Source organism: Mya arenaria, chromosome 8, assembly GCF_026914265.1.
Source record: "Mya arenaria isolate MELC-2E11 chromosome 8, ASM2691426v1".
In the NCBI taxonomy this organism is placed as follows: Eukaryota; Metazoa; Mollusca; class Bivalvia; order Myida; family Myidae; genus Mya; species Mya arenaria.
In genome coordinates, this window is record NC_069129.1 from 61,167,780 (window position 1) to 61,187,458 (window position 19,679).

General features: G+C 34.2%; 2 protein-coding genes and 1 pseudogene across 3 annotated transcripts in view; 2 read left to right on the forward strand and 1 right to left on the reverse strand.

Annotated features, from left to right (window-relative positions):
• The window catches only part of LOC128243620 (protein NDRG3-like), a 31,233-nt gene extending 19,226 nt beyond the window's left edge, over positions 1–12,007 (forward strand). For both annotated transcript variants that reach the window (XM_052961498.1, XM_052961497.1), the window contains 7 exons: positions 434–520; positions 673–750; positions 2,006–2,106; positions 3,134–3,199; positions 3,572–3,671; positions 5,321–5,408; positions 7,343–12,007. In XM_052961498.1, coding sequence (XP_052817458.1) covers positions 434–520; positions 673–750; positions 2,006–2,106; positions 3,134–3,199; positions 3,572–3,671; positions 5,321–5,408; positions 7,343–7,446 — 624 coding nt within the window. In that variant the 3' untranslated portion in view covers positions 7,447–12,007. The remainder of the gene's footprint in view (positions 1–433; positions 521–672; positions 751–2,005; positions 2,107–3,133; positions 3,200–3,571; positions 3,672–5,320; positions 5,409–7,342) is intronic.
• A 1,156-nt stretch (positions 12,008–13,163) lies between these two features.
• On the forward strand, positions 13,164–16,501 carry LOC128243624 (uncharacterized). The gene is made up of 2 exons (XM_052961502.1): positions 13,164–13,264; positions 13,696–16,501. The coding sequence occupies exon 2, from the start codon at positions 13,703–13,705 to the stop codon at positions 14,615–14,617; it is 915 nt and encodes a 304-aa protein (XP_052817462.1). The 5' UTR covers positions 13,164–13,264; positions 13,696–13,702; the 3' UTR covers positions 14,618–16,501.
• Positions 16,502–18,605: 2,104 nt separating this feature from the next.
• LOC128244423 (uncharacterized) lies at positions 18,606–19,679 on the reverse strand (annotated as a pseudogene).

Sequence of the window (19,679 nt, forward strand, 5' to 3'; positions counted from 1 at the left end):
AAAATAAAGTGCAACTTAAACTTTGTCATTATATGAATATTTCTGAAAATTAGATGTTTTAATATTAGCCTCTTCAAATTAATATAAATATTTATGAAACTTCATACAAACCTTCCAGTAACGTTTGTTACATGTGACCTTGACAGTTTACATGTTACCTTTGTGACCTTGAATGTTACATGTAAGATTTACTGTTACATGTGATCTTGACCATTACATGTGATCTTGACCATTACATATTACCTTGACTGTAATGTGTCACCTTGACCATAACATGTGACCTTGAATTGTACATGTAACCTTGACTGTAACGTGTCACCTTGACCATAACATGTGACCTTGAATTATACATGTAACCTTGACTGTAACATGTGACCTTGACTATTACCGTACATTTAACCTTGACTGTTACATGTGACCTTGACTTTTGCAGCTGACCCATCCTAGCCGTGTGGATTCTCTGGTGCTGGTCAATGCAACGTCCACCAAGCCTGGATGGATAGAGTGGGGATATCAGAAGGTACATTTCTCACTTTTATGTTTCGAATCAATTATAGTGCATAGGGTTCCTTCATGTTGAATATATTAGTTTTTGTATGAACACCAAGTCTGGCTGGATATAGTGTGGATATATTAGAATGTTCAAGCATTATCATGTGTTGTATGTTACAGATGAACTCGTGGTACCTGTGGAGTGGCCAGATCACCAACTTCACTGAGGAGTACCTTCTCTGGCACTGGTTTGGATATGTGAGTATACACTTATTTCAACTATTGCCATGGCGTAAGAAAATGGCTGGGAGTGTTTTTTTCTGAGAATGGCTGGCAGTGTTTTTTCCTTAACAATTCGGAGCCGAAATTCTGCCCATTCCCAATGCTGAAAGATATATTTCCCAAGTGTAAAATTGAAATTACCCAATTTCTGTATTAAAAAAATCTGACCTTTAACCATTTATGTGTGAAAGATTTGGTGCATTCTTTTAGAAACCAACTTTATCACATTATTTTAACTTTCCTGTTTATTATTAAAGCATTCTTGTTCAATACTGGCCAAAATAAAATTCCCAATTTTAGTCAGAATGACGCATTTTCCCGATCAGAATGGCCCTGATCATATCCATTGATGGTTTGGAAAAAAACACTGGCTGATATTCAAACTTTTACAATTGCTTCAATGATGTCATGCAAATCAAATCAGCACAAAATATATTAGTAAACAAAGACAGTAATTTCTCTTTATTGAATAGGCGTGGGGAATGTTAATATACCAAAATAGAACCTTCAGTTCTTTCACTGATCTGACCGTCTTTCTCAGCCTAAGAGATGTCTATCTCACTGTTGAAATCAAATATGGTGATATTCAATTTAATGTATTTACATTGAAGTTAATTGATACATGTTGTTTGGTCTGGCTCATCTCATTTTCTAGCTTGTAAACTTGAGTGCACATCAACTTTTAAAAATTAAGAGCGAAATGCTGTATTAAGATTTCTAAAAATAATACTGCACAAGTTGCATTCTTCATCATGGAGAGGATCCAAATAAACATGAAACTTAATGCATGCAGACATCATTAATAATTGTAACGAATTGCTGTTGGCCTAGAACATGATCGTTTTTTACAACAAATGAGAAGTTAACAGCCTTCATCAATTAAAACTTTATTGCTGTAGAACATAAATAATTCAGCAAAAAATTAGATTTTAACATTCGACAACATTTCCATAATATTTTAACTGTCTGATTTTTAAATAATAAAAATCTATATGTTGTCCTAGCCTTGATGTTGTTGTTGTTATCTTTTGCAGATGCTTTAAAGCTGCACTCTCACAGATAAGTCTGAGAGTGTAGCTTTAACCTTGAGCCAAACCTCAAAATATTGATATGCAACTTGTTGCACGAATGTCGACCATTACTTTCTAGAATTCAGGTGTTAAATATTGTTTGTTAAAATGTTGATGTAGTCATACTTCAATATAAAACAAGTTGTATGGTTGTTTTGCAGAAAACACGTTGGGACAACCACGACCTAGTGATGGTCTACACTGATTATGTGAAATCCATCAACCCACAGAACCTCTCACTGTTCATAGAGTCTTACCTCAAGTATGTTTGACATGGGTGTTTTATGTTGCTAATAGAATGTGCCATTTTAGGAATATTCGTTGGCATTAAATAGATTACTCCTTTGTTCTAAAGACATCAACTTAATCCTCTGGATCTGAGATAATTAAAAATGTGTTCATGTGAGTTCGGGCCCCAATTTCTCGAAACTTCTTACGGTTAACAGGCTTAACTAGCTTATTTCATTAAGCCAAAATGCATACTTCAATTTGATTTTGATATAATTGAAAACTGGTTTATTGTGATAATGATAGAGAATTACTACTTAAAGTCTCAAGAATCTTAAAGCTGCACTCTCACAGATTTACCATTTTTACAACTTTTTTATTGTTTGTCTTGGAAAGTGCAAATTTTTACGTAAATATCTGCAAACCAGTGATAAAAGGTTTGCTGACAAAAGATCAGATCGCAGATTTGCATATTTCCTTTCGAAAATTAATGTTTAATGGCTTAAACCGTTACTAACGGTTTAAGAAAAATGCATAAAACCTTAATTTTTTAACTTTAGATCTAATATTTTGTCAGCAGTCTTATATAACTGGTTTCCATGGATTTTCGCAAAAATTGGCTCGTTCCAAGACAAAAAATGAAAAAGTTGTCAAAACGTTCAATCTGTGAGAGTGCAGCTTTAAAGAAGTAAATTTAACACAAATTATAGAAAAAGAAAATAGTTTAATCCTGTTTAATATAAAAGACTTAAGAAGTTTCGAGAAATTGGAGCTAGGTCTAAACAGACTGCATGCGCATAGGTTAGTACTTATTTTGATGAATAAATTATGTTTCCATGAAAAAAGGCGATAAAACGTAATTATTTATAACTGCTTTACTAAACAGTTAACTTGGTAGAGAGACTGACCTCAGCAAATGCTGAATCAATATTTTAGTGAACTAAAGTGAACACTCAACTATTACATAATTCTAGCTTGACATAAGTTTGGTTTCTTTTGTGAAATGGCAACTTTCATTTCTTTGCTTTAAAATGAAATACTCACAAATTGTTGTATTGCAGGCGATCTGACCTGAACATGTTACGAGAGCTGGACAGTATCAAGAAAGCCACAGTCCGGACCGTCAAGTATGTGTTGATAGGAATAAAGATTTTCTCCAGCAATCTGAAACCTTGTGTTGTGGCTTTTCTGCTTAATATCAGTCCTTGTTTTGATATCATTGCTTAATTGTCTTTTTTTTTGAAGAGTGTCGTACCTTTAAAGCAATATATTACCAATACCATGATCACATAATTAAATCTCAGTTAGTGTATTGTTTAGCTATTTATGTCTGGTGCATTTTAAGATTTTATAAACAAAATTGCTAACATTAGTAGGTGATGATATTCTGCCATTACACTGTATAGAAAATGTAGCAATGTATTACAACCTGTTTCTGATATATTGAACTACATGTTTATCAGTTTTCGGTTTTTATTATCCTTGAGTTTTACCCCCAGGTGCCGTACTCTGATGTTGGTTGGCGATGATTCCCCGCATTTAGATGACGTAGTTGATATGAACGGACGTATGAACCCGGAGGAAACCGACTTCATGAAGGTAAGATAGAACAAGTATCACAGAATGTACATGTGTGCCCCACTTTAGTCTCATTAATGTCACAGAATGTACATGTGTGCCCACACTTTGGTCTCATTAATGTCACAGAATGTACATGTGTGCCCCCACTTTAGTCTCATTAATGTCACAGAATGTACATGTGTGCCCCCACTTTGGTCTCATTAATGTCACAGAATGTACATGTGTGCCCCCACTTTGGTCTCATTAATGTCACAGAATGTACATGTGTGCCCCCACTTTGGTCTCATTAATGTCACAGAATGTACATGTGTGCCCCCACTTTGGTCTCATTAATGTCACAGAATGTACATGTGTGCCCCCACTTTGGTCTCATTAATGTCACAGAATGTACATGTGTGCCCCCACTTTGGTCTCATTAATGTCACAGAATGTACATGTGTGCCCCCACTTTAGTCTCATTAATGTCACAGAATGTACATGTATTTCTCCATTGTAGCATGAATTGTCATGTGGACAAGACTGTCTCAATGAAGATGAAATAATAGTTCTGTCACAGAAATACATGTATGCTGTCTTTTGTGGCATAATAAGCCAGGGTTAGTCACAAGGAGTGGCACAATGGAAGCTAGTACTGAACAGACATGGTGCTACATGACATAATAACTTCCACAGTGTGAGAGCAAAAATGTTTAAAGTAAAATTATATAAAAAAGGCAGATTGAACCGGTTTGCTTTCACTCTAATTATCTCAAGCCTTGGACACAATCAAATTGTATTTATGTAAACAAAGTCCATAAAATATGGCAAGAATGTTTACAGTTCAACACTGACCTTGATTTTATGAACTCTGGCCATTAGTGGTGATAAATGGCTGCTAATGAAATACGTCAGTTAGAGAGTACATAACCATGCTAATATTTATGGGAGAATGTGTTCTTACTGTCATATTTATTGTTAGTTAACTACAATCTTGTATCATTTATTTCATCTTAGTTATGATTAAGATGTATAAAAAAGAGGTAAATACAATGTACATTTTAAGGGTGTTGTTGCTTGCATAAACTATGAATATAGGTAATGAAATCTGCCTAGACTACACTACTAGCACTACAATAGACATACTACAAAGTTTTAACTATAAATCTACTCTGATACTTACAGCCTTCTAGGTAGTAGGTACCTGTAGAAATGTGAATTCCTAAACCATAGCCTTTTTATAGTTGACGCCTAGAGAGGTCAATTCATATTCACATTATAATAGAAAATGTACCAAACACCTTCAAGGTCATTCACATGAGCATTATAATAGTAAATGTACCAAACACCTTCAAGGTCATTCACATGAGCATTATAATAGAAAATGTACCAAACAACTTTAAGGTCATTCACATGAGCATTATAATAGTAAATGTACCAAACACCTTCAAGGTCATTCACATAGGCATTATAATAGTAAATGTACCAAACACCTTCAAGGTCATTCACATGAGCATTTTACCATTATTTTTAATGAAATCTAGATCCCTATGACCTTATGATTGTGTCTATTTATATGTATTGCAGATCAGTGATTGTGGAGGTATGCCGCTGGAGGAGAGCCAAAGATGGCCAATTATTCCTATATTACCGTATTTGACTTTATGATTGTATATATTTATACATTGCAGATCAGTGATTGTGGAGGTATGCCGTTGGAGGAGCAGCCGGGGAAAGTGTGTGAGTCGTTCCGTCTCTTCCTACAGGGAATGGGATACAGTAAGTAGTGGACTGGCTGTGTGTGTGTGTGTGTGTGTCCTCTGTAGGCTGGCTTGTGTGCTTAGAGTGTGTCGTCTTCCATGTACTTGGATGTTTCCTTATTTTTGCAAGTGTCCTAAGTCAATCATGTGCGGCTAACATACATGAGTAATTACCAATTTAAAGCTAGATAATAACAATCTCATCTTAATGGTTCTATTCGCTTCTATCCTCTGAAATAAGACTGAAAGTTATGTTGAGTCTGTCATTCAAGAAAATTTGTTGTCAAACATGCATTATTATATGTTGCTGAGATGCATGTCTCTTAAATATATTGCAAGTTAATTAAGAACAGGAATGAAATTGAAAATTCTGTCATGAAACACGAATTTGTGTTGCTGCGATGCTTTCAAGATGGTCTCTGAAATATTTGCAAACGAGTAGCAAGAAACATCCTGAACAGGATTGAAAATGTTATCAAACATTTGTTGCGATGGATTTAAGATGGTCTCTTTCACTGTCCATGGCCATCAGACAATAAAAGTCGACAACTGTGTATGATCCTCATTACTAACTCGTCCCTCAATGAAGAAGACAGTTTTTTGTTTGTGTTTTGAATGTTTGGACTTAAAATATTCTCTTAAAAGTCATTTAAAGACATAAAACTTAACCTTAGTGTTCAAGGCTGTCAGACAATTAAGATGAATAACTGTACAAGACCCATAATATAAAATACAGTTATGGTCCCTGATTGCCTTAGTTTGGTAAATGTTTTATAGCAAGTGGAGATTTTGGGTTATATCAGAAAAGCACTCACGCCATTGACATGATTTCAATTCCATCACTTTATCTGAAAAAGGCCACAGGCCCATAACAAAATACAGCTATAGCAAAGAAATAATATAGTAAATCTTTCTAGTAGTAAACAGAAATTTCTTTTTACATACATTGTAAACCAATGAAAGTGGCCATATTAAGTTGTCTGTTTTTTGAAGAAAAAAAGTCAAAGTATTGTCATAGCCTTGGTGTTGTTGTTGTCGATTGCCTTCACTATATCAGCATCATTATCGTTTTTTTTGCAAAACCTTAACCTTGACCATAATGCTCAAACTGTTTAAATGAAACTTGGTACACATGTTGCGAGACACAATATGCACATGCATACCGAGGTACATAACTTTCGCTCAAGTTATTGTCAAGTAATGCCCCTTGTTTGACTGGAAAACAACAGACAGGCATTGACATCTTCTCCGCACAACTCTTGTTGGCATTAATGTACATTACTATTTTGAAAGCAAGAGCTTAATTAAGTTAATTTATACGCTAATTTGTTTTATGACTAGTTGCCAATGTTGGAAAAGTAAGTAGCTCTATTTTAAACAAGACCACACAATGCATGCGTATTGTAAAGAAAGTTCTGAGTTACACAGATATTCAGCACATGATACCAGTATACAATTGCTTAATTTGTATTTAAATACAAAGGAGAAAGAACACTGTTCTAACAAAATGGGAAAAGATAAAAAAAAAATCTAGCAAATGTTTAGCGTTACATTATACTTCGTTGTGTTTTGACATGTTGATACTAGCAGAAAAAAGTTAACAAACACTTCAGTTTCTGTTTAATCAATTATAAAATCATTTTGCATGAACATTAATTTTAATTTAATTGTAAGTGAATATGCTTTTTTTGAATGCTTTGAGCGCTTGAATAGTCTGCAAAACAATTTTTTTGCTGCTTTTTTTTCAAAACAAATGGGCTCATTTATTTAAATTGTTATTTTATAATTACATATTAAGTGCAAAAATAATTATTATTATGTAATGCTCAATTTGTTTCAAAGGTTATGGTATGTGATGGTGGATTCAAGTTTTATGTGTACAAATTATTTAAGCGTTAATATATGTTCATTGATCATAAATATTTATTATTACCAAGTGCCATCTGCTTTCAGTCCCAACATTGAGGCCGACCAACAAACCCAGCCAGTATGTAACACCAGTCAGCAGGCCAAATGTACTCACCAAATCAGAAATTTCCTCTCAAGCAGTGTGCTGATTCTGACCAATCAGAGTGCTTGTTACAAGACACCTGCATTCGATACTACTGTGAAGCCAATTGGCTGGTATTGCAAGAGGTCGTTGTTGTTGTTGCTGTTGTTGTTTAAGAGTTGTCTCACATACTTTATGTAATGTTAAACAGGATTTCAATACCACAACACTTTAAATACAAAGATTTTGTGCAAAAAAATACCAATTCATAATTGAGGTCACATTTCTACCCTCATACAATTTCTATATTTTGTATGAATCTCAGCCCAGTTTTGCCTTTGTATTTGATACAAAGGATGGTTTGCTTATAGCTTCTTGTACAAGCAATATTGTGATACTGTGTTGTGAAAGTCTACTTTATTTTGTAAATAGGAGTTTATGGACATTATGTGGAATCTTTTTGTGTACTGTTTTGAGAATAGTTACTTTTTATTTACTGCATTTATTTAGATGTCAGAAACGTACATTTGGTGAAATGCCTCCTGTAAACTGTGTATATACTGTATGTAACAAGCTTTGTATAAAGTGTATGTGTATCATAGTTCTTAGAACTATTAATGTTAATGTGCCTGGTGCTCATGTTGTAAAAATTCCTACTGGTCATTTCCTCCGTTTTTAATTCTCCAACTGGTTATTTCCTCAATTGTAAGACACCCAAGTGGTTATTTCCTTAATTGTAAGACACCCAAGTGGTTATTTCCTCAATTGTAAGATACCCAAGTGGTTATTTCCTCAATTGTAAGACACCCAAGTGGTTATTTCCTCAGTTGTAAGACACCCAAGTGGTTATTTCCTCAGTTGTAAGAAACCCAACTGGTTATTTCCTCAATTGTCAGAAACACAACTGGTTATTTCCTCAGTTGTAAGAAACCCAACTGGTTATTTCCTCAATTGTCAGAAACCCAACTTGTTATTTCCTCAGTTGTAAGAAACCCAACTGGCTATTTCCTCAATTGTCAGAAACCCACTGGTTATTTCCTCAATTGTCAGAAACCCAACTGGTTATTTCCTCAGTTGTAAGAAACCCAACTGGTTATTTCCTCAGTTGTCAGAAACCCAACTGGCTATTTCCTCAATTGTCAGAAACCCAACTGGTTATTTCCTCAATTGTCAGAAACCCAACTTGTTATTTCCTCAGTTGTCAGAAACCCAACTGGCTATTTTCTCAATTGTCAGAAACCCAACTGGTTATTTCCTCAATTGTCAGAAACCCAACTGGTTATTTCCTCAATTGTCAGAAACCCAACTGGTTATTTCCTCAGTTGTAAGAAACCCAACTGGCTATTTCCTCAATTGTCAGAAACCCAACTGGTTATTTCCTCAGTTGTCAGAAACCCAACTGGCTATTTCCTCAATTGTCAGAAACCCAACTGGTTATTTCCTCAATTGTCAGAAACCCAACTTGTTATTTCCTCAGTTGTCAGAAACCCAACTGGCTATTTCCTCAATTGTCAGAAACCCAACTGGCTATTTCCTCAATTGTCAGAAACCCAACTGGTTATTTCCTCAGTTGTAAGAAACCCAACTGGCTATTTCCTCAATTGTCAGAAACCCAACTGGTTATTTCCTCAGTTGTCAGAAACCCAACTGGCTATTTCCTCAATTGTTAGAAACCCAACTGGTTATTTCCTCAATTGTCAGAAACCCAACTTGTTATTTCCTCAGTTGTCAGAAACCCAACTGGCTATTTCCTCAATTGTCAGAAACCCAACTGGTTATTTCCTCAATTGTCAGAAACCCAACTGGTTATTTCCTCAATTGTCAGAAACCCAACTGGTTATTTCCTCAGTTGTAAGAAACCCAACTGGCTATTTCTTCAATTGTAAAAAGGAGCACAATTCTCTCCAAGGAACATATATATGAACACAATGTTGTTACCAAATATGACATATGTTTAGGATAAAACCTGCTACTTTGACAAGCATGAATAGAGTTGCCACAAAATGTTCATATTGCTGAAAAATTGTATGGAGAGTCTTCTAATAAGGTTACCTCCAAATATTGTTGTATTCTTGCTTGTACTTAAGTCAAAATGTATGCAATAATTAAGTCTTAATTCAAATTACAATCATAATAAAATATTTGAAATAGTTGTCCAAAGAATTACTACATCTTTTCACATAGGTACATGTACATTGCTTTTCAAAACTTGATTAATTTTACTAGTCCGACAATTTCTCAGGTGAACTGTATTGATTGTCTACCTACAAATATACCTGTACATTTTATATGCTTCAAAAGTTGTCAAGGTGCGGCATTCATGAAACTTCTTTCTTAAGTCATTTAAAAACTTAAGCCCTTTTTCTAATTTTAGTATCTCTTTAGGCATATGAAATAGAATATAAAGAATAAAACATTTTTATTGATGTTATAGAAAAAAAAATGTTAAGATCATTTAGACATTTCTTTTAATTTGACTTTGAAGGTTTTAAGAAATCAACTTAAGTCAGGAAATGACTTTAAATGCAGAAGTTGCAAATTAAATGCAAATATTGATGATAACATCTAACTTCAGGCATCACAATGTTTTAACATGATTATTAAGACATAGTTTGATCCATTTTGTATGAAACAATTTACATGTGCAGTTTAATCAGTTGTAACATAAGTGTGTATATATATTGTTTCCTTTAGTGTTATTATTTGTACATACATGTAAACTTACTTTCAAATGGACACTGTCAAATAATGATACAAAAATGTGTCATTGACATAGAAAATGAGCTCCACTGCTTCAATTTAAATAAAACCTGTAATGTTGTCATCTTTGAAATTCTTATTTTCATTGTTTTTCAGTATCATATAAACACATAGATGCTTATTTACAGAAAGTTCATGATAATGGCAGTCAGAAAGAGTGGAGCAATTCTGCTGTTATGTATGACTAGAGTTTAAATGGCATTGTCAGCATATTCAAATATTGTATACTTGGATAACATGTTGAAGAATATAAAAGCCGCTTGACATTGTTTGTATGAATCTGTGTGTTTAGTTACTCCTGCATTGTATGAGCTTATGTATAGTCAATTGTCTTTACGAACTTCATTTGCGAAATTATACTCGTCTGTGCTTTGTTCTTATCACCAATGGACATGATGTACATGAAAGGAAAATCAGAAGTTGAGTGCCTGTGTTGGTTTCCAAACAAGGAACTTATCAGCCTTTGGATTCCCCTCACCATAGGAATAGAAGATTTGAGACCAAACAAGGATCACTGGCTAATAGATAGTTGCTGTTAGTTAACTACACACATTAGTAAAATTACTTACTTTTCCTATTTCTATACAAAGAAACACCACTACCAACCAACTACCTGTCAAAGCTTGTATCGGAAACAGTGTTTGGATAAAGGCATTACAAACTTTCAAATACCTGAATTTTTGCCCCTGAATCATTTCTTATATCCATGACCCCATGGTTTGCTATGAACTTGCTGCTTGCTAAATGAGAACACTGGTCGCTTTTTGAGCACTTTATATGAATGAATTCTTGTGTTCCTGTTATAATACACATTCCATATTATAATTATCTTCTTTGGCAGAGAGTGTCGGCTCATCCAAATCTTGAGTGTAGAGTGTTTTGCGGTAATAAGGTTTACCGAGTTTCTGCAGAACACCCTGTGCAATGGTCGGGATGAACCTATCTTACACGAGCGGTCATGGTAGATGTTTTTTCTCCCACCTCGGTTTAACAAAATATAGTAAAAAATTATTTTAATTTATTTTTTTACATACGGGTACTTTTTTATCTTTGCCCGTGGGCAAGTTAAGGATTTCAAGCATGGTCAAATATTCAGATCTACTTAACTGGGATGAGAGAAACAAATATTCTGTGTTCAAACCTGCAATACACCTGTACAATGTTTATTTGCTGTGTTTTTAATAGTTCATGGGTATTAAATCTTTATGATTACATTCTATGTTACGTTTTTTGTCAACATATTGATTTTAGGATCAGCCTATGTAATAGTTAACATTTTTTATTTTGGTAATATGAAGTTTTCTTTGATGGTTGGCAAAATAGATAAATAACAAATTTTGCTGATTTATAAGATTTGTAACAAGACCAGCTGTTTTCTTTCTATGTTTATCATCTGAATGCACCTTGGTATTAGAGTGTCTCAGAATCTCAAAAGAAAAACACTTATTTTATGATAGAAATCATGTCCATTTTCTACAGCCAGTGCCAAAATCTGAATTTTAAGACCATAGTTTTGATGTTTTCTGTCTACATATGTAATGGATGATTACACTAGTTTATACATGTGAAGATTTCTAAATAGTATTCATTATAATACCATTGAATTCTTTTAATGTTTTTTTTTCTGGAAGGACTTGTTTTAATGAGTTTCAAAAAAGTATTTTTTTATAAAATACTTTTTATTAAAACAATGTGGTCTTATTACAAATCATTATTCATTTATGTTCTGAAGTTATTTGAAAAGTACGTGATAAAAGGAATTATGCAAAACTGTTCTATCCACATATAAATTTGATATCATCTTTTCATATAAACGGATGTTTTGATTCTTTATTTACTGTACCACATGAATAAAAGTCAGGAAAATATGATGGTGTTTGTGTATGCTATAAATTACAATCAACCTGAACATTTGTTCAGATATTTTCATGTAAGAAATAAGGCACACATATTAACGAAAGAGAGGGTAATGAAATCACTGGCCCAGAGAAACGGATCTTAACATTATAATAACCCCAAATGAATATATATGGGAGCTATACAGAGAATAGGAGTTGCACACGTCCAATCGCAGGGTCCTTTGATGCATGTATATGCCACCCCAAAAGTATTGTAACTACACACATAACACTTAATAGCAAAGTTGACCAGAATGGCAAAGTGTGCATCTGCAGTTGGTGTGTCATTTCACTTTGTCTAACAAGAGCTATGGCCCTTTGCTTAGCTAAAGACGATCGGAAAAATCTTGTGTTGCATTGGTGTAGCTTCCACAACCACAAACACACGGTTTTCGGGCATAATTTTGCGTTCAGCTATTGCCCTCGACTTCGCAAACAACTGGTCTCGAAAACATTGTATCTCATTAAGCTTAAAATGTATTGTACCTACAGTCCTGACACGTCAAAGGCAGTGGAAATAGTGCGAATGCTATTTGTGGTCGCCAAATGTATTGCACTTAAAAATTCATTTGTTTATTTGTTCGTCTTTAATGGAGACGTCCTTGATTCCAATGCGTGTTCCTGTCGACATGTATGTATGCAAAACTTGGGCTCGAATTAACATTGGTTCCATAACTAAATACAGATCCACAATTAATAATGATTTTCATAATTCCAAACGTTTGGTATAGTAGCATTCTACCGTCACAATAGCACGACCTGATTAGAATATAATCCATATCTCTGAGATAGCTCATAATTAGGAGATCCGACCGAGACTGCTAGCTTTCGAACGGCTTCTCTTTAAGTAGTAGTGGGTACACCTATACATTGATTCATTGCTTGATTACACCGAGAAAAGTACAAACAAGCTCTTGTTTAGAAACTATTGGCAGTGTGTGGCTTAAAATGTGTATTTCTTACATTCAAACTTGCTATATTTTGCTGATACGCGTTAATAGTTATTTGTTGAATTGTATTATATACCCTTTTAATTAAATCACAAATTTAAGTCGGTTTGAATATTCATGCTCATATCACCGATACGGTGGCCTTGTAACGATGATGGTTATTCGATATTGTTATCATTCAAACCAGGAAGCTTATTGTTGAAGGCTTAAAGTCCACACACAGCTTAAACCGCTGTTTTGTTTGATCATAATTTGAACCAATTTACTCCAAAAGAAGGTCAGTATTGTTAACCGCCATTTTTGGGGAATATTTTTAATTAGTTTAATATAGCTTCGGTATGACATAATTCAGGGGCGATCCAGGATTTGACAGTAGCGAGGGCTACCTTCGAACATGCCTCCACCCACCTCGAAATTTAAATCATTTTTTTGCATTAAACTTGGTGCTAAGGGCTCAGTGAACCTCGTTTATAAATACCAGTTTAAACGATGCTGTATGATGTAATTTTCGTCACAAAAGATAAAAAGTTCTGCTTTGAAAATTCGGTAGGGCATGGGTGTATTTTAATGTTTGTGTGTGTTGGGGATGGGGGAAGCAAGGCCAAGGAAGTAGAATCACAATATACTTTATGTATACATGTTCAATGCGTGATTAAGCTTCCCAAATAATACAGTTTGTATTGTGTCATTTTGAGTATTGCATTTCAGGTTCAGAATGGACAAAGAGGACGATATACTTGCAGACCACTCACAAGCTATACCTGAGGAAGACTTCAAAAGTGATACTTATGTTCTAAGGAAACCATGTTTGGTCATGTTTTTCTCGCGTACTGTTCCAAATATGCAGTATGAAAAGGGAAAACGTTATGAAAAGAAGACTATTACTATTGAAGACGGTAGCAGCACGTTGGCTAACGAAGAGGTAGATGTTGATATTGGTACAATCCATGATTTCTTATCAGGAATCTCAAGACAAACAAAAATGAAACCGGTCTTCAAGTTGATCCGGAATCCAACACTTGAGAACATAGACGACAAGTTAGGGGAGCTGAAGGATAAGGGGCACAAGTATGGTTCCTTCATTTTCGTCATCTGTTCATACCTGGATAAAGGGGACGAGATTGAAATATACAATGGCTCAGTTTCAATAGATCACTTCTTCGACAAAATAAAATCATTCGAATCCATGGCTGCAAAACCAAAGCTGTTTCTGATACAAGCTGACGACAAGAAGCTCATTCCAACCGCTTCTATCACAAAAGGTTCCACTACATTTGTAACAAATGTCGTAACAAAGAAAATTCCCACCGACGCAGACAAAATCGTCATATTTTCTACCATACCACAGGTGGTGGTCAATAGACAGCTACCTGCCAAACAGCACACTGAAAGCGGCCAGTCTGTAAGCCAGTCGTCAGAGGAACCAAAATCATCCCTGTTGATCCAGGCTTTCATCGATGTTTTGAGAACCAATGCGAACATGGATTTACTCAGCAATACCCCGTTTATTAATGGTAAAGTAGTTGAGCTATTCAGAGAACTCGATCCTACCAAAGTCGACATCCCCGTGCCACTTGTTACGTCAACACTCACCAAGCAATGGCTTCTTGGAGGAAGTTTACACGTTTAGTTACCATACAACGACTACAAAACTTTTTGTTCCGGTCGTTTGCAAAAATATCATGTACACTTACCGAACATTGTAAAAATCAATTAATTATTCTAGTCTATTTTTACATCTGTATATATTTATGAACGACATTAATGCGCAATAAGAGTAGTAAATATATGTTATTGGAAGTACTTTTTATACTATTACACGTATAACTATTATTATCACTGTCCTATTTTTAGTATCTCATTAGGCATATAAAATAAAAAAAAATAAAGAAAATACATTATTTTCATTGACTTTATTGAAAAATAACATCTTTAATGTTAAAAACAGTTATACATTGCTCTCAAATTGTCTATGAAAATTTAAAGAAATCGACTTTATGATGCTTTATGAATACGGCCCAGTCCTTTTTTTCCAAATTTTGATGATAACAACTTACTGCATGCAACACATTTTTTACAGTATTATTAAAACCTATTTTGATCCATTTTGAATGAAACAATCTACCTGTGCAATAGACCAGTTCATTGATTCAATGCGCATGCGCGGGTCCCTTTTCCTTTGAAATGCATTCTGGGTTGAAATCTGATAAGTGGGCGCTACTCGATAATATTGATTATCGGAAACTTATTAAATTGGAGTATACTGTACCTGTTTAGAGTAATATAAGTGTATATAAATATTGGTATTGTTTGTTTTAGTTTTATTATTTGTACATACATGTAGACTTACTTTCAAATGGTCACTGTCAAATAATGATACACAAATGTCGTCTCCTTAATGCAAAATGGTACCATCTGACATTTTCATAATTTTGAGAAAATCACTTTAAAGGTTTGAAGCCTTAGATCAAATCAGGTTTTTGTGCTACAACTTTTTCATATTAACATATAAGCAGGCATGGGTCTTATGTGTATTGCCTGAAAGAATTAAACGTTTGTATTCACTAATTAACCTTAATGAATGAATTAAGTATGATGGCTCCTTTTTGAATAGCACTCTTTTATGACATTTACGTGCAAGAAGGTACCATATAAAATTATGGTTCCTTTTTGCACTGAACATTATTTAAACTTAAACAAAAAAATGTCACAAAAAGGTGCCATATGACAACTGGTACCTTTTTGCATAAACAAATTTAAGATAATGCTGTACATTTTATTATTCATACAGAGGTATGTTTAGGCAATAGTATTTTGCGTCACACTGAATCAAGCAGATTATAATCATTTTTGTAAACATTCACAACCAAAAGTAAGCAGAAAATAACATGTTACATCCAAATATGATTACAGAACAAATATAACTGTAAACATGATATAACGCGTTTGCGACTTCGCTTACTTTACATGTTGTATAGCAGGGTTTTTTTCACCATACTTGTAACATCGACATTATTATTCAATGTCTGTGTTCTCATCACTTGAATCCATTGGTACAAAATCCTTTTCCTTTTTGCTGGATGGTAAACTCTCATGGTAACTGGTGAACTCTTCTGGAATTATTTCCTTTGAACACAAAGTAACCAAATCAGTTTTCTTCTGTACTGAGATAGGAAGTTTTGTTTAAACACATTGCTAGATCTTTTTCACTTTCGGGCCACTTGCACAATCTCACCTTTTGTTCTCGTTGTCCTCTCAACTTTGATCTCTTGGTAACTCTTAGGGTCAAAGCTGTAATTTACAACTACAGATTTTGGACTTTCCCTTCGCACTTTCGCACATGTATCCATTTGACCTGAAGCCGGTTGAATTGTTCACCAATTATTGATGTTCTGAGGTTTGGACAATGTTTCTTTACAAAGTCTTTAAAATCAATAACATGGTTGCAATTCATTGGAACGGCAATGTATGGCTGTAACTACCTCGAAAATGAAATAAAAGTGATGAGACATACTGGTGTGATTTTCTTTGCACCTTCTATTGTTAAATGTACTGAGTCGCATTCCATTTGCGAGTGTCCTGACACTAAAAATTTGTGGCTGATAATTTTCAAATTTGGACATTGCGACAACGTGTACAGCAATGATGCAGTTACATACTGATTTCGAGTTAATATATAATATTATATATACTATTTCTGTATTTCTGTAATAGCCTCCATCTTGCATTCTGACAAAAGTGTTCTTCATTAAGCATGTTGCTATTTCGCATGATCCGTTTTTGCATTGTGTTTCATCCCAAACATGACAAACAATTTCTTTGTCCCCAAGAGAATATATAGTCAAGCTGTAACAACATAGTTTCCTTGAATAGTTAAGTTCACTGACTAAAGAACATGGTATTGTAAGTAGATCCTGTAGGTCAAATGGAGCAACATAAATGCCTCTGACTGCCTTAGCTCTATCTTTGTCTTTAGATTTCTCTTCACGCGCTCTAACTTTCATCTTTTGATGTTCGTCGTATTCATGCTGCAACGAGACAGTGTGTACACAAAGAACACTGATCCCTTTTTGGTTTGTAAAAAGAGATATTTTCCAAGTTCAAATATTTATTGTATGAAGGCCTCCGGCCCATATACAGATATGCATACATAAATACATATAAACAACGTGGTGTTGACCAAGCATAGAATTCACAAAATATTAGTTGTTAATATGGCATCATACATGTTAATTAACTATTGATAAACTGTCTTTAATTTTGTCTGCATAATACAAATACATAGCTAATTTTTGCAAAACTTCTTCATTTTTTGAAGCTATTAATAGAAAGAACTTGTGAAGACTAGGGTAATCATAATACTTAGATGGTATATACACTTCTCTTATATCTCTATACAATGGACATTCGATAACAAAATGATTTTCATCCCCAACAACATTTTTACAATATAAACAAAATCTATGGTCCCTATCAGTTCCGGTTTGCCTGCCTGTTTCAATAGCAAGGCGATGCGATGAACATCTAAAATTTGCTTAACATTTACGAAATTTATTAACTGTAACACAGTTCACATATAATTATGCTTTTAAAGACGATTTTATATATATATGTAAAATTTAGTAAGTTTCAAATTCTCAGAACAAGTTTGACTCCATAATTGTAGATGTTGATCTTTTAATCTCGTTACATATTTTTTAAGAAAGGCACTTTCATTTACTACATGCTGTGACTTCCAAATATATCCAAAACCATTCCTAAACAGATTCATTCGCAATACACTAACCCAATTTTCATGACCCAGACTATCATACAATTTTAACATATTGTAATACAACTTTACATATCTATCATCAGGAAGTTTAAAAAATATTAACCAATATTTAAGACAACGTTTCGAAGCATATATATGTAAAGGTAAACGACCTATATCACTTAAAACAGCATCATTACAAGCTTTAGAAGATACATTTAAATACCTTTTACATGCATATAATTGGACATTTTCTATAGCATTCATTGAAGTCATTCCCCAAATTTCAGCACCATATAACATTATAAGTGATATTTTTGTATCAAACATTTTAAAAAACAATAAAGACTTAACAAAAGGTAATGATGCAATGCCTTTAAAAAGATAATGCAAAGCTTTCTTAGCTTTTAGAGCAAAATATATTATTTTCCAATACATGGCGAGGCTCACAGCAAGTGTTCCTTTAATTTCACATTCCTTTGAGAACACCCCCCACATCTTATAATGCATACTTTGATAAAATTTACCATTTGCGTTTTATCTTTATTTAGGATTGTTGGGATAAGAGTGAGGTTTGTGCACTTAAACTGGTTTAAACCCCCAGTAAATTTACATTTTTCTTGACCGTTCCAAGGCGGTACATAACAATCCTTGATACACATACCTATTGTTTTTGTATATAGTATGTATGTACTGTGTTGTTTGTGGAGTTTTGTGCTGTTCTGCCATGTTTCTTGTTTGTGAGTTTATGTTTTATGTCTTTTGCGTTTACCCAGTGCCATTAAACCGGGTTTATGTTTAAACTTTTTGCTAACTAGCTTGTTTCTGTAGCTTTTCGCATAAATATTCTTCATGTTTAGTTCATGTGATAAGTAGTCTGTTCTGGATGATCTGCATTTGTAGTGGTATTTCATCGTTGGGAAAGATTCAATGTGTTTTTTGACAAAGGTGACTCTTTAAAAATCTATCTTGTTGGCGGAACTTGATTTCTCACTTCTATCACTCTCAGCGAATGAACCATGTTTTTTCCTTGCAAGAGTGTAGTATATAACTTTCCTCTTTCTATCTAATGTTCTGGTAAAAAAGTCCCTGCAATCACATTCTTTTCTGTCACTATGCGTGAGAAAGAATTTATGTGATACTGTTTTCTTTCCTTTGCCTTTCCGGCTTGGTGTGCCTCGTTCAACAATTTCACAAATGAAGTGCCTTTGACGCTCATAGCTATCCAAAGTGTAATACAGTGTAAAACTTTCTTCCCTTTGTTCCTCTGTAAATTTATCACCGCACTTGAACCTACATTTTGTATAGTTATCAGCCTGAACCCTTTTAGCTGCAAATCTTTTCCAGTTACAGATAAGTATTCTTTCCCTTTATTTTTCAAAGTTTTTCTCAGGTTTCTTTTCCATTTTTTCTGTATTTCGTTTTCTCTTTCTGCTTGGATTTTTCTTTTCTGGACTTTGGTATGATGCCCGTTTGTGTGGGGTGGTTTCAACAAGAGGTGAAATTATTTTTGTTTCTAGAATGACAACATGATCCCTGTCGTCATTTGAAAGAGATTTTACTCCATCATAGTGTTCCTGTCCACGAAGTATTTTATCTAATATCACAATTATGAATTGCTCTAGGTCGGAAGTGTCATTGGCTCTTTTTTATACACAGCTCCTAAAAGAGCTGGAGCAACTGTTTCGCAGCCATGTAAATAATCGAGGCAAATGACTTTGTTCGTTGCTTGCTCAGGTTTGAACTCAATGACTGGTGTTGATACTGTACTTGAATACATTCTAACAGTGCTTTCTGTAATGTTTGCCACTGCAAATGGAGCCAGATCTGCTATATCTAAATTTCACTGACCACTTGTCTTTACCAAATTAATGGTTCTGAGAAACGCTTCTTTAGAATTGCCATATGTTTGGCAAAAATAACATGTATTCATCTGCAT

Excerpts from the sequence above, each read along its gene's own strand:
- LOC128243624 (XM_052961502.1), top strand. The coding sequence starts at position 13,703 with ATGGACAAAGAGGACGATATACTTGCAGACCACTCACAAGCTATACCT.